This window comes from Cervus canadensis, chromosome 8, assembly GCF_019320065.1.
Source record: "Cervus canadensis isolate Bull #8, Minnesota chromosome 8, ASM1932006v1, whole genome shotgun sequence".
Taxonomy (NCBI): Eukaryota; Metazoa; Chordata; class Mammalia; order Artiodactyla; family Cervidae; genus Cervus; species Cervus canadensis.
Window position 1 is genome coordinate 26,569,655 of NC_057393.1, and position 15,710 is coordinate 26,585,364.

Sequence of the window (15,710 nt, forward strand, 5' to 3'; positions counted from 1 at the left end):
GAATCAGTCAGAGGAAAGAGCAGCTGCCGGGAAGGTGGGCGAGCACCGCCCCACCCCGGCCGTGGGCTCCGGGACTGGGCGCTGTGTCACTAAGCACTGAGGTTCTGGAAGCAGAGTGGAGATGACCGTGACTCTAAGTCTGCTTCAGGCCTGAGGGCCACCCTGGCTAAACACTCAGGTGGGCCTGCGAGGAGGGGCCAGTCCCCTGCAGTCCTCTCACTAGGAGGGCAGGGGGACCTTGGGGAGGGGGTGCCGAGGTGGGCAGGGAAGACCACCAGAGTGAGCCAGGCCTCCGCCTGGACTTGGATGCTGAGGGAGGGTTCAGAGACAGATTGGGAGGGAGACGCTTGGGCTGAGGGAGGCTTCCAAGCAGGGGCGGTAGGCAGGGGTGGGGGTTTTGGAGCGGGGGCATGGGAAGACCAGAAGAGACTGAAAAGATGGTGATGGAAAAGATGGAAAAGGCTTAGGAGCGAGCCAACACCCAGTTCAAACCTGAGCTCTGCCACTAGGCTAGCAATGTGAGGTCTTTGTGCCTCAGTTTCCCCATCTGGACAATGGGGGTAATGATAGAACCTTCTTCTTAGAATGGTACTTGAAATAATGTGTCTGAAGCATATCAAGAGGAAAGTAATGAAAGTGTTAGTTTGCTCAGTTGTGTCCGACTCTTTGGGACATCATGGACTGTAGTCCGCCAGGCTCCTCTGTCCATGGGATCCTCCAGGCAAGAATACTGGAGTGGGTTGCCGTTCCCTCCTCCAGGGGATCTTCCCGACCCAGGGGTTGAACCCAGGTCTCCTGCACTGCAGGCAGATTCTGTCCCATCTGAGCCACCAGAGAAGCCCAGAGCACATCAAACTGTGCCCAGATGTTAGTTCTGAGCTCACACGTGGCCTTGTTCTCAGCGTTGGGCCCACAGGGGACACGGCAAAGGAGGTGGTCAGATGCTGTGGTCAGGTGGGGGAGGAGAGAGACACACTTGCCAGGATGATGGCGCAGACAGAGGACGGAGCACGGGAGATCCAGGCCATCCTCATCAGGGGACAGAAAATCACGAGGCTGGACTCTGCCCATCGAGACTGCTCAAGCCCTCTTGTATTTTACACAAACTAACACCCGCACTTGCTCTGTGTGTGTGTATGTGTGGTAGTCACTCAGTTGTGTCCAACTCTTTGTGACCCCATGGACTGTAGCCTGCCAGGCTCCTCTGTCCATGGGATTCTAACCCATCTATAATTATCAGGGAAGACCTCCTGAAGGAAGCGGCATTTTCCACTGGGCTTTACCGGAGGGAGGGGAGGGCAGAGACCCACGATCTGCCTGCGGGACAACTCAGGATCACACCACAGCTCGGGCCAGTCCCTCGGAACCAGCCGGCAGCCCTTAGCCCGGTTGCCAGTCGTCAGGGCTCCGAGCACTCACTCAGCAAATGCCAGCGGTGCCCAGCCCTGTGCGAGGCCTGGAGACACCTCACGGTTCCTGCCTCACGCAGCCTACAGTGGAGGAGGAAGCAGCACAGGTATTAATAGTAAGAGCTACGAAGGAAAAAAGAGGGTGCTGTGGTCGGCTGGGTTTGGGGGTGTCGGGAATCAGTACTGGGCTGGGCGCTGAAGGAGGGAAAGGAGAGAGAAGTCAGAGAGAGACACAGAGCCCAGGACAGCGTCAGCCCAGCGTCACGGTCCCCGGAGCTTACGAACGCTCCCCTGAGAGAAACGGCCTCTGTGGAGACTGTCAGCCGGCCCCAGATGCAGCCAGACTGTCCTGGCTGTGGACCCGTGAAGGCTCACTTCAGCCGCAGAGCCTCCGAGAAGCAGCAGGAGACTTGGCCTGGGCACCGGATGAGGGACCATTAGGGTCAGAAACCACTGCGCCTCTAAGCCCAGGTGGTCGTGAATGCTCGCCTCGGGTCACGTCAGGCTTCCTCTTCCTCACGGCTATGCTCACACCGAGCTGAGGCTGTGATAACAGAGTGTCTAGAACTTGGTGTCCTTTTGGTATTTCTGGCCCTGCGTCTTGGTTTAACTTTCCTCTTCCCACCTACTCCTAACTAGCTTATCTGGCCGAATTTTATAGGTGTTCTTATGAACCACAAGATGGTGAATGATTTGAGTGCTAGAGTCGGGCGACTTGGGCTCACATGCTGTGTTACCTTGGGCAAGTGACATGCCCTCTCTGATCCTCCATTTCTCTTCTGTAAAGTGGGAGAAATAAGAGAACCTACCACACACAGGAGTGCCAGGAGGATAAAATGAGCTGATGTGTGTCAGGAGCTTAGTTTGGTACCTGGCATAATGTGAATGCTTGAAAAAACATGACATTCTTGTCAGTTGTGGTATTAGTGATAGTAACAATAGCAATAATAGTAGTACGCCTCTCCCTCCCACCTTTGGAGAGGAAGGCCTCACTCGGGGTGGGATGGCCTGACCCCTTCCCTCCAATCCCCCTCCCATTTCCCACCATGCCCTGGGGTCCAAGGGCTCACGCCTGCTCCAGGGCCTCCGGGGACTCGTTGGTGACGTCAGTACACGCAGAGGCTGGAGGAGGTGGCCCAGGGCTGGCCCACTGGGAGCTGTCTTGCTGAACGGTGACTTTGCTATAGTGGAGCCAGGCTGACCCAGAGGAGAGAGAGCAGGTTTGGTGCTGACGGAAGGCTGCTTGGGGGAGGGCTGGGAGCCAGTACACAGGGCTCCCAGGCTGCCCCTTCCACAGCAAGGAGGACCCAGGCCTGCCAGGGGCCTGGAGCTGGAAGCCTCTGCCTGGGCAGAAGTCACGTGGGGCCCAGTCTAGAACCTTGATTTTTTCAGTCAAGGAAACTGAGGCACAGAGAAGGCTGCTGTCCCCCAGGTCTTGTGAACCCTACGCTGGGTGGTCCAGCTTGGTGTCTTTAATTTTAATTAGGCTGCTCAAATGGTAAAGAATCTGCCTGCATTCCAGGAGACCCGGCTTCGATCCCTGGGTCGGGAAGATCCCCTGGAAGAGGACATGGCAACCTACTCCAGCATTCTTACCTGGAGAATCCCACAGAGAGAGGAGCCTGGCAGGCTATAGTCCATGAGGTTGCAAAGATCTGGACATGACTGAGTGACCAATGCTTTCACTTTTTCAAGGTTAAAAGTTTAGTTCTTGGGGAGTCCCCTGGTGGTTAGGCTTCTGGGCTTTCAATGCCAGGGCCTGGGTTCAATTCTGGGTCAGGGAACTAAAATCTCATAAACTATATGGCGTGGTCAAAAAAATAATAACAATTAATTCTTGCATCACATTAGTCAGCTCCTAAGTGCTCGACAGCCACAGTGGCCACCATCCTGGGCACTGCAGATGCTGTTTCCATCAGTGATCACAGGGAATTCTATCAGGCAGCTCCAGGCAGGGCAGTACTAGGTGTTGGGGGCCAAACTGGGACACTCGGGGCGATTGGAGGTCAAAATCAGTGGGCTTTCTGGACAAGCTGGCCTTCCCCAAGCCGTGGAAGGTTGTGAGAAACTAGAGACGGCTGAAAGGCGCAAGTGGTGGCTGTGAGCACAGACAACCATGAGTCTGCAGCCTTGCTTCCTTGCTAGATGTGAGGCACCAGGCAAGTTACTTAAGCTATCTGAGCCTCATCTGTAAAAGGGGCCTAAGGCACCTGCCCCAGGAACAACATCAAGCAGCTGTCAAGGGGCCTGGCACGTCTGAGTGCGCAGTGTTCGTGCATTTGTGATACAGAGTTCTGGCAAACCTGGAAGACGGTTCTCTCGTGGTCACAGGTGACCATGCAGGCTCCCAGAGCCCCTGCCCTCCCAGGCCGTGCAGGTGAGCCAGGCGCCTGGGAGAGGCCCAGGGCCCTCCTCTGAGCATTCTTTCCCACAGCGGCCGAGGTAGGAACAGGCACAGCTGGGCCTTGGACGGGCTCCTGGGCCTCCGTGGGAAGCAGGAAGCCATTGGCCCAAGCTCCCAACTTTCCAACCCCGGCTCCAAATGAGACCAGGGCTGGGGAGTGCGGGGCCCACAGCCAAGGAGCAAGCCGGAGGTGTACTCAGCGGTGGGCCCCCGTGTCTGTCACACACGCACACACACACACAATGCACACACACAAACAACGCACCTCTGCAGTCAGGGCCACGGCAGCTTGGGAGCTGTCTCTGTCTCCTGAAGAAGTCCCCATCCTGCCCCCTGAACAGGGAGAACCAGAACCAGATGGGAACCCAGTTCTTGGTCCCAGAGCTAGTGTCGCCGCCGTCCAGGGGAAAGTCTTTTGTTACAAACATCGCCTCTGGGTTCCTTCTTCTAAAGTCTGAGCCACTTTCCTTGGCTTGCGGTCCAGCCCCAGCTACATGTCCTGTCCCCCCAGGCATTCAGCCTCCCAGAGGCCACATGCACGCACACACACGCAGGATCCCACATCCATTCCTGCCCCTGCACCTTTACCACATCATCCCTTCCACTCCAACTTTCCTTCCTGCCTCTGCTCTTTCCAAATATCCGTCTTTCACAGGTAGCTCTACGCTTTCCCCTTCCAGGTAGACCTCCCCCCCACCTCAGCCCACTCCGACCTCCCTTTTCCGGGGAAGATCCCCACAACGTGTCCTTCTGACCAGGCTTTGTAGCGCCTAATCACAGGGTGACTTGCATGTTTTCTTTTGCTGGGCTTTTGTCTTGTGTCTGCAACTAGATGGTGTGGCCTGTGAGGGCAGAACTGTTTCCCACCGCTTCTGCTCAGGTGCAAGGCTGTGTCTCTAGTAACTCCTCAGTTAAGACACGGATGGATGAGTGGGTGGGTGGATGGATGGATGGATGGATGGATGGATGGATGGATGGATGGATGGGTGGACAGATAGACAAATGCACTTGGAGAGAGACAGGGAAGGCCTCCAAACATGGAAGACCCTCCTTGCCCTTCTCTCCTGGGATTTCATGGTGGAACCCCATCACAGACTTTGTCACTGCCCCTTTCACCATTCCCCACCCTCCCTCTCCTCCTCGGACTGCATGTCAGTCACATCTGGGTGGGACGCCTGGGAGTGCGCACACTCTTTGTTTTCCCGGTCCTGAGCTGGCACCACGGACGATAGAGCCAAGCTCTTTCGAAGCCCATGCTGGTGAGGGGCCAGGCAACACTTCCTCCACCCTGGCTGCCATCCATACTCCAAACCCAGCCCCTCTTGTGAACCCAGGCTGTTGGCCAGGCCCTACATGCCCGATGCCCTTCTAAGAGCTTTCTGCGTGATCCCAGGTAATTCCCCACAACAATGGCAGATGTAGGTGCTCATTTCATCCCTTTTGACAAATAAGCTCCAGAGAGGTTAAGAAACTTGCCTCTGTCACAAAGTGGTGTCTGAACCAGGCTCAAACCCGCTCACACTGCTAACCCTCTGCTGGAGGCCTGGAGCCGGGATCCCTGGGCTGGAGACATGCTCAGGGCCTTTGCCAGAGTGGTGAGTCCAGTCTTCGTGAGGAGACAGACAGACAGATGGGGCTTTGTCCTTTTGCTGTGGACGGAGCAGCAGCAGAGACCCTCTGGGGTGTTCGAGAGACTAGCACAAGAGCACAAGGCCTTGGAGGTTTCTGGGCCTGCGATCGCCTGGCATGGGCCTCTCTGAGACACAGCCTGGGGCTGGGGGGGGACCTCTTCCCTCCCCAGGAATTCAGCTTTTCTGCCCGGGGCAGGAATTCCGGCCTCTCTGGACTGTCCACATGGCACAATGGGGCCCATTCTCAGAACCCTGGAGCAAACAGGCCCTGCGGAGAAAGGATGGATTCTTGTTGGACACAAGGGCCCTCAGTGCCATGATTTAGACCGGGGCACACATGGGGGCAAAGAACAGATTCATGCCCCCCGCCACCCCCCGTCTGTCTTCCCTAGAGGTCGCTGCCCCTCAACACCATTCCGTGCAAGGGCTCTCAAAAGCCAGAACAGAAGCCCAGCTGGGGCTCCGTGGGGTGGAAAGCTCCAGCTCTCCAGAGCCTCCTCACTCGGCCTCTGGAGCCACATTCGCTGTCTCGGTGTTTTGGTTTTACAAAGAAGAGTTAACAGCTCCTGAGGACAGTCAGAGAGGCCCCCTTCCATGGATGGGGAAACTGAGGGCTTGAGAATTAGTTGGTGTTTCTAAACCTTTTTCTGCCACAGTCAGAAATTTCACATCACAATCCCATACAGACAGACGAGGGGATGAGTAGACAGACATCTGAAGCCAAGGTTCACAGAACCGTATTTCATCTTAGCTCTGGGTGACAAGATCATTTTGCCTCTTCTACCTCAGGGGTCTCCACCCCACCCACCACCCACCCCCACCCCCAGGCTGCACAACAGGAGGTAAGTGGCGGACATGCTGAAACCACCCCCCGCCTCCCACTGCCTGTCGATGGAAAAACTGTCTTCCACAAAACCAGTCCCTGGGGTCCAAAAGTTTGGAGATGGCTGTTTTACCTTTTAAACATACTGGTGGGGGCCCATCGAGTTGGTTTCAGAACTCAGTCATGGGTCACAACCTGGCATTCAAAAAGCGCTAGTTGGAAGCATCTTGCCCAGGTCTACCGGCCACAGAAGGGGCAGAGCCAGGCCCAGAACCGGCGGGGGTGGGGGTGGGCGGTGGGGAGGAGGTGTGGACATTCAGGCTCAGAGTCGTCACAGCTCTCCTGCCCGCCCCCTAGCTGTCCACCTCAGCCTCTTAACGAAAAACCTTCCCCAGCCAGGCCCTGACCCTATCACTCCTCCGTTCTGAAACCTTCCAGATTTCGAAGCAGGACTTCAAAGCCCTACCCTTCCCTGCTCCGGTCTCCCCCTCCCCCCACCCCTAGCCTGGCCTTTTCCTGCCTGTCCCTCTGCTCACCAACCCTCCCCAGTAGTTCAGCTCCTCCTCTTCAGAGCTCCTTGTTCCTGCTTCTTGAACTTTCCCCCTCGCTACCCTCTCCATGGATCCAAACTCCTCTGCTCCTCCAAGGCCCAGCTCACAGCTTCCTCCTCCAAGAGGCCACCTTGGATGCCCTACAGCCCTGGGATCTCTCTCTCCTCTGCGCCTGGTGGGTAACCTCTCCTGTGACTCTCAGCATGGGCCGTCTCAGAATGTTACCTTTCTCACTGTGCTAGGTAGTTTTGTCCCCCTAATTTCACCCCAGACTTGCAGGCCAGAAGCACAAGTCACTGTTTCTCCCATGCCCACTCAGGCCTTCACAAGGCTGCCTCCTGCAGGGGCCACAAGGTGCTTACTGGTTAATAACAACAGTCAGAACCACTGCTGCCCACCTCAAGGGCTCCACATCACTCCCCTAGCCAGGGTTGCATATCATCACCCCCCGCCCCCCCACCATCCCCATGATCCAATGATCCAGGTCCCACCCACTACCCCAAGACTGCTTGGCTCTCAAGGTCACCGACAGCCATCTGGCAACCTGCAGTTCCCAGCAGCCGCAGCCCTGCAGACAGGCGTCCTGGGCCAAACAGCCAATGTCAGCCAGCAGACAGGGGGTAAGAACATCAGGCTGGCAGTGCGTGCATGTCCTCCTTTGCCAGGGCACTCGCTGACAGGAGCAACAGTGCAGGGGGCGGGGGTGGAGGGTGGGGGGAAGGGGCAGAAGGGCACAGCCTTACAGCACTCAGAATGCCACGAAGTGGGGACTCAGCATCCTTCCACACAGCCGGTCCACCAGAGTGGGCTTTCTCTCCTAGTCTCTCCCTTGTCTCGGAGGCTCTTCCTGGCTTTGCCTCTCACTCCAGGAACCCTCACTGGCAGGAGGGCTGCCTCCTTTCCCCATCGAGAGCCTGCTTCTCCTGCCCGTGCGTCTCTCCTTGCATCCCAGTCCCTGGCGGACCTCGACATGGGGAGCCCTCTGGGTCAGGATGTCAGTGGAGCTTCATGAGCCCCGGCCAGCCACTTAAGCCCTCAGGACCTCAGTCTCTTCATCCACAAAAAGGATTAACACCACCTCTGCCCACTTCAGAGCACTGCAGGGCAAATATCTGCTCAAGAAAAGGAGGGGAAGCATGTGCAAAAACAGGTGGCCCAGACACAGGACCTGTTAAATGCCTTTCCCGCCTCCTCACTCCAGCCTCTCCCTCTTTTCTGTATCCAGCACCAGCCCCTTCCCTGGAATGTCCGGGGAAGGAGCACAGCATGTCTCACCAGGAGAAATGAAAGGGGGAACAAAAAGGAAAGCTGGCCTTTCTGAGTGCCATTAGCACGATCATCTCTTGGTTCGGGGCTCTGAGCATTTGCCGCTCCTTGGAGGTTAGATGCATTCCAATATAGGAGTCCAGAGTTTGCCAGTTCCTGTGGTTCAGTGTCACCTTGAAAATGAGGCTGTTTCTAGACGAGCCCTATTCAAACATTGTGTGTACAAACAGGCTTTCCCTTTGTGGATGGCACCTGACAGACACCAGTGCTGAGTTGGCATCTGAAAGCCTGAAACTATGCAGAGTAGTCTGGACTCACCCCTGCGTGCTACTGTGCCGCCAGCATCGTGGTGGGGTCCTTAAGAAGAAGTCCCTTCCTTTGGTTTTAGGGGGTTCTGCAGGGTCCAAGTTCAAACACGACTTTGCCGTTTGAGTAGCAACAGAGGTGGGGTCAGGTGCAGGGGTGAGAAAATAAGCATTTCTGTAGCATTTTCTGTGCCGGGCACTATGTGAAGCTCTTTAAGAGCACTGTGTGTTTCATGCTCCCCAAATCCTAATGGGTTGCTCCAGTTACTATCCTCCTTCTGTACACAGAAATAGAGGCTCAGGAGGTAAAGGAAGTAGCTCAAGATGACCACCCAGCTAGCAAGTAGCAGAAAGCTGAACTGGAATCTGCTTCCAGCACTTTCCCTCATGCTGCAGACAGCAACATCCTATGTGAACTGTTTATGTCACACAGGCTGCAGAGGGGAAGTCCCCTGTTTAAATAAGGGAAGGGTATGATGCTGGGTTGGAGGAACCCCACCCTTTTTCTCCAGCCAGGCCTGACCTGTACACCATCTGGTGATCAACTATCCTGGTTTGTCTGCGACCTTCCCAGTTTGAGCCCTGAAAGTCCCGTGTCCCAGTTTTGCCCAGGATGGTTGGTCACTGTGGCCTTGGTCACCCCCGGACCAGTTGCAGAGAAGGCTGAGTGGCCTGACAGAGCCGTGTCAGGACGGCCTGGGAGGGCTTTTCAATTACATTAGCTTCTGGCGGCACTAGAGGGAGCCGCCAGCCTCGCCTCCCCTCCCTTTCTCCCTTCCTCCCTTCCTGTGACTCCCCGGGAGATGGTGATTCAGCAGCAAGTCGGAAGCAGGCTAGACTGTGACCTACGGGGAGTGGAATTGCCAGGGGCGTGGGGGCTGTCAGCACCAGCTCCAGGCAAGAACTGAGCAGAGGGGGAGGTGGGGAGGGGGTCTTGAGTTGGTGGGAAACTGGACTCTGATGGAAGGTCTGCTGTCCTGCCCAGGCCAGGACTGATTGCAGGGCAGCAGGAGGTGGGAGATCCCTGCCTCTCCCCACCCCGCCCCATGCCCTGGTATGTGAGGGATGGGGGAGTCCCAGCCACTGGATATCTAAGCTGCTTCTGAGCACATTCAACGGCTAAAAATATGAAATGGCTTTGCTAAAAGGTGCCCAACCGGAAACCTCCAAGAGGTTTCCTATTAGGGCCGCCCCTACTCGGGCTGGAGGCCAGACCCTGTGGAAGGAGTCTAGGCCTGCCCGTCCCACCATCCAGCCCCAGCCTGAGCCCCCCCATGCCAGGGCCTCGGCCTCCACCCCATTAACCCGTGTGCTTCTCAGGCACCCAGGGCTGGCATTGCCCTCCTCCCTTTCACCCACTGGTGGCAGCATTTGGGGGTTGGTCTTGACCCAGAGAAGGCCCAGGTTCTCGGCCTCCATTCCCAGCCTCACCTACTCACTGCATGACCTTGAATATGTTGTCCAGCTTCTCTAAGCTTTGCTGTCTTGACCTGCCCAAAAAAGGAGACCACAGTATCCAGGGGTCCTTGAAGGGAAGGGCTTATCCTCTAGTTGAAGGACAGGCTGGCTGGGGTGGGTTGGGGGGAGTGGGCAGGGGTTGTCTGGAAGCTTCTTTGGCATCTCAAGCTCATTGTTCTTACTAAGCAAGATTTTCTCGAGGGTGGCTAGAGTACCAATGGAGCTTGTGGTACAGGGAATGGGGTGCCCCCTGGCACTGTTGCTGCCTACAGGGATTTCAGTGATTGAGCGGAGACTGTGCTGGACCTGGGATTCTCAACCAACACTGGGGCAGCCTTGGGGGGCTTGTCCGAGATGCAGACACTAGGTTCGTCAGCTCAGGGGTGGGGGGCCACGTCTGAACTTGTAACTCCGGCTCCCCAGATGACCCTGTTGAATGCTCAGGTTGAGAATCGCTGATGGGGCCTGGCACAGAGTGGCCTCAAGCAGCCATGAACTGTGTCCCTCTCCCACTCCTGAGCCTCAACATGCTCCCGTCACATGGTAATGACCTGCCTGTCTCCCCTTGGGGGCTGTTGACAAGCTTAAAGAGAATCATGGGCAGCGCAGCTGCACAAACAGAGTGGGGACGATGCAGTGACCATCACTGCAAGGAAGCCACGCCCCCCCCATCTGGTCTGCTGGCCGCCAGGGGATGGGCAGTGGGCCATTGTGGTCCCCGGGCCAGAGGCTTCTCCTGTAGGACCAGCGGGGAGGTGGTGGGGCAAGGGAGGGGAGCTGATCCTGGCCCTCCACTCCCTGCCCTTCCTCAGGCCCCATTCGGCAATAAGGCCCGGGAAACAAAGTCTCTCCTTGGGAGATGCAAGTCTGCTGGGCTGGATGTAGCTGCCATATAACACTGTCCTCCTCCTCCCTGGGAATTCTCCCCACGGCAGAGCTTCAATGGATACAGCCAGGCACTTCTACACAGTGTCTCCCCATCTCCATTCTGCCCTAGGGAGCTGACCCTGGCTCTGGCCTTCCTGGACTGACAGGCCAGGGACAGGGGCAAATGGGAACTCTCCCACCAGCCTTTTGAAGACAACAGATTCGGCAGGTTCCCCGTTATCCCCCATCCATGATGCAGTTTCATGGGGGGCAGGGGAGCTCATAAACCACAGCCTTTCCCCAGCTTGGATGACCCTGGGCAGTGGCCTAACCTCATCTGTAAGATGTGGATGATAGAACCTCCTTAGTGTGGACATGAGGATTGAAAGAGGCTTGGAATACTGAGGAGGTTCTCAAACAAGAGGGCTGGTGGAGAGGGGGGAGGGGATGATATCAGAAATGGAGGTTCCTGGGCCTCAACCCCAGCATTCCTACTCACAGGCTTCTGTGGGAAACCTAGGAGCCTAGGAAACGGGGGTCCCCTCATCCTAGGCTGTGGAGGCAAAACACCTTGAAACTTAACAAATGCCCTCAAAGCCCAGGTCACCCCCTAGACTCCTAGGATTGGAGTCTTGGGGAGTCCATGAGGGTGACTCCCTTCCCAGTGAACCTGCTGTCCTTTCCTCCAGGAGACCCCGTCTTTCCAGCCGGCAGACCTAGCTGCCAGTTCACTTCGACTAAAGCTGGGCAATTGGCATTTTCTTTGATCCCCAGGGAAATGAGCATTTCCACATAGATCACCATCCAGCCCTACCTGAGCATTTAATAGACCTGTCTTAGAGGTTCCCCTGATGACTGGTGGATGCAAGGATGCAGTTCAGTTCAGGTGCTCAGTCATGTCCAACTCTTTGTGACCCCATGGACTGCAGCATGCCAGGTCTCCCTGTCCATCACCAACTCCTGGAGTTAACCCAAACTCGTGTCCATTGAATCGGTGATGCCATCCAACCATCTCATCCTCTGTTGTCCCCTACTCCTCCCACCTTCAATCTTTCCCAGCATCAGGGTCTTTTCAAATGAGTCAGTTCTTCACATCATTTGGCCAAAGTATTGGAGTTTCAACTTCAACATCAGTCCTTCCAATGAACACCCAGGATTGATCTTTAGGATGGACTGGTTGACTCTCCTTGCAGTCCGAGGGACTCTCAAGAGTCTTCTCTAACACAACAGTTCAAAAGCATCAGTTCTTCAGTGCTCAGTTTTCTTTACAGTCCAATTCTCACATCCATACATGACTACTGGAAAAACCATAGCCTTGACTAGACGGACCTTTGTTGGCAAAGTAATGTCTCTGCTTTTTAATATGCTGTCTAGGTTGGTTATAACTTTCCTTCCAAGGAGTAAGCGTCTTTTAATTTCATGGCTGCAATTACCATCTGCAGTGATTTTGGAGCCCAAAAAATAAAGTCAGCCACTGTTTTCACTGTTTCCCCATCTATTTGCCATGAAGTGATGGGACTGGATGCCATGATTGTAGTTTTCTGAATGTTGAGCTTTAAGCCAACTTTTTCACTCTCCTGTTTCACTTTTATCAAGAGGCTCTTTAGTTCTTCTCACTTTCTGCCATAAGGGTGGTGTCATCTGCATATCTGAGGTTATTGATATTTCTCCTGAGAATCTTGATTCCAGCTTGTGCTTCATCGAGCCCAGCATTTCTCATGATGTACTCTGCATATAAGTTAAATAAGCAGGGTGACAATATACAGCCTTGACATTCTCCTTTTCCTATTGGAAAGTCTGTTCCATGTCCAGTTCTAACTGTTGCTTCTTGACCTGCATACAGATTTCTCAAGAGGCAGGTCAGGTGGTCTGGTATTCTCATCTCTTGAAGAATTTTCCACAGTTTGTTGTGATCCACACAGTCGAAGGCTTTGACATAGTCAATAAAGCAGAAGTAGGTGTTTTTCTGGAGCTCCCTTGCTTTTTTGATGATCCAGGGGATGTCGGCAATTTGATCTCTGGTTCCTCTGCCTTTTCTAAAACCAGCTTGAACATCTGGAAGTTCGCGGTTCACGTATTATTGAAGCCTGGCTTGGAGAATTTTGAGCATTACTTTACTAGTGTGTGAGATGAGTGCAATTGTGCGGTAGTTTGAGCATTCTTTGGCATTGCCTTTCTTTGGGATTGGAATGAAAACTTACCTTTTCCAGTCCTGTGGCTATTGCTGAGTTTTCCAAATTTGCAGTCATATTGAGTGCAACACTGTCACAGCATCATCTTTTAGGATTTGAAATAGCTCAGCTGGAATTCCATCACCTCCACTAGCTTTGTTCATAGTGATGCTTCCTAAAGCCCACTTGACTTCACATTCCAAGATGTCTGGCTCTAGGTGAGTAATCACACCATTGTGATCATCTGAGTCATGAAGATCTTTTTTGTACAGTTCTTCTGTGTATTCTTGCCACCTCTTCTTAATATCTTCTGCTTCTGTTAGGTCCATACCATTTCTGTCCTTTATTGAGCCCATCTTTGCATGAAATGTTCCCTTGTTATCTCTCATTTTCTTGAAGAGATCTCTAGTCTTTCCCATTCTATTGTTTTTCTCTATTTCTTAGCACTGATCACTGAGGAAGGCTTTCTTATCTCTCCTTGCTATTCTTTGGAACTCTGCATTCAAATGGGTATATCTTTCCTTTTCTCCTTTGCTTTTCCGCTTCTCTTCTTTTTTTTTTTCTTTTTTTTTTTCCGCTTCTCTTCTTTTCACAACTATTTGTTAGGCCTCTTTGGAGAGCCATTTTGCTTTTTTGCAAGGGTGCAGGGAGGGACCAAAGGCAGTGGGCGCAGGACTGGGAGGGAGCCTGTGGCTGAGTCTGGGTTAACTCCTTGCTGGAGGGCAGAGCAGGCTCCAGGCTGGAGCAGACCAGGCCAGGTAAAGCTGTTAACAGACTTCCCAGGTGACAGAGTGGTAAAGAATCCACCTGCCTATGCAGGAGACTCAGGTTCGATCCCTGGGTCAGGAAGATTGGCTGGAGTAGGAAATGGCAACCTGCTTCAGTATTCTTGCCTGGTAAATTCCACGAACAGAGAAGCCTGGCAGGCTACAGTCTGTTACATACCTCCGGTCCCCCAGCAGTTATTTCTAGCGACAGGATTTGAACCCAGTGCTCACTGGAAGTTTAGCCACCATACCTGGCAGTATGCTCTGCCTACCCCCTATTGAATCCCCCGGCTCCCAGCCTGAGCCTTTCTGGTCAGCATTAAGCTTACAGTCCCTGTTCATTCATCACCACTGCCTGGCCAAGGGGTGCCGTTGGAGGGACAAGGCACAGTGTGACCTCAGGGACCCATGGGTCTAGGGTGGGGGCGGACTTCCATCAAAGGGTCACACAAATCTATAATTACGGCAGGGCCTGCAGGGGAGGATGTCAGGAAAGAGAGGTGAAGGAGGTAACATTTCGATCGTGACTTTAAAGGCTGAGGGGGCAAAGCTGAGTGGGAGGGGAAGTTTGCAGGGGTGGGGAGCGGGCTCCCGGTGCGCTGCAGGGCCTGGGTTCTAGCGACCACTCCCCGGGGCCTCAGTTTCCCTGTTAAGGAAGTGCTTGGGAACCTGCCTCGTCCTCCCCCATCGGCGTTCGGGGGAAGGTGCCAGGGAAAGGGCTCGAGTGGCCCACCGGGCAGGGGCGGGGCGGGGCGGGGGTGCGGGCGGCCGGGCGGGGCTGGCCGGGGCGGGCCGATCGCGCCCAGAGCGGAGGGCGGGCAGGCGGGGGCCCCGCGGGCGGGCGCGGCGCGCAGTGCGTGCGGCTGCGGAGCGCGCGGCTCGCCGGCAGCGGGAATCACATGAGCAGCGGCCCGTGAGTGCCCGGCAGCCGCAGCGCAGCAGCCTCGCGGTCCCGCACGACCCTAACCATGTCTGTGTGTTGTTGCTTCTTTTTCAGAGACTACGGCAGTTCCAAGAGGAAATCAGGTAAGGCAGCCTCCGGTCGTTCTTCCCTCCAACCTTCCCTCCCGCTTCGTGCACGCGCCGCTCTGACCCTGCGGGGGACTTTCTGGGGGCTTGTCCTCGCCCGCCTACCCCGTGGTCCTGCTCCCTTTCTGTTGCCCCCATCCCCAGCTCCTGCCCCCTAAGACGTCTGGTACTCGCATCCCCTCCTCCCTCCTCGTCCCTCGGGTTCTCCCCGGTGCTGATGAGTGTGGGTGCATGGAGAGTGGGGGGCCTAAGCCCCCTAGACCCGCTCAACGTGTGCAGCCGGGTCCTCCCCCTGGGGCTGCGGGGCCGACTGCTGGACACTGCTGGGATTTCCCCCGGGGTCCTTACCGCGGTGCGGCAGGCAGCCACGGAAGGGTTAATAGAGATGCTGGGTTTTCCCCGTGAGAAGGTGAGATCCAGGAGCAGGGCGGGGGTAGGGCGGGGAGGGGTGGGGTGGGGGGGGCGGATCGTGCCCGAGTGACTGTGAGTTTCTAACGCCTGAGGAGCTGCCTTGCCCCTCCTCCCCGGACTGTGAGCGCCTGGTCCACGCTGCGGGGGTGGGTGGGGGCTCTGCGCGGTGGCCCTCGGAGACCAGGTGGTAGGGCTCTGACCTGCCCCGGCGTTGGCCCGGTAGGTGCCAGGGCTCACCCCGAGTTTGCGAAGGGGGTGGAGACAAGGAGCGGCGGGGCAAGTCCTTGGACACTGGGCGCTGTCCGCTGGGGTCAGGATTCTCGCGGGTGGTGGGGGGGGGGTCGGGGGAGGAACTGGGCAAATGCCTGCACGTGGGCGGGGTGCAGTTATTTGGGGGAGGGTGGTCCCTTGTATTTAGGGATGAGTGTGTACTGGGAGTTGCTGGGTAGTGAAGGGATTGGAACGATCTGTGTTATTCCTACTTATGGGGGTGGTGAGTTGTGGGGGTGGACAGCCGGGGTGGGGGGGGGCGGGTTCTGGCCCTTGGGGGTGTGGGAAGTGTGGAAGAACACGCCGCTCACATTAGCTGCTCACCTTGTGGGCAGGTGCTTTGAACCC

At 55.7% G+C, this 15,710-nt stretch overlaps 1 protein-coding gene across 4 annotated transcripts in view; it reads left to right on the plus strand.

Annotated features, from left to right (window-relative positions):
• The window catches only part of SH3PXD2A (SH3 and PX domains 2A), a 243,415-nt gene that overhangs the window by 145,532 nt on the left and 82,173 nt on the right, over window positions 1-15,710 (plus strand). For 3 of the 4 annotated variants that reach the window (XM_043475517.1, XM_043475519.1, XM_043475518.1), the window contains exon 6: window positions 14,650-14,678. In XM_043475517.1, coding sequence (XP_043331452.1) covers window positions 14,650-14,678 — 29 coding nt within the window. Of the gene's footprint in view, window positions 1-14,605; window positions 14,679-15,710 lie in introns of those variants that run through there. The other variant, XM_043475521.1, reaches the window with a different exon arrangement.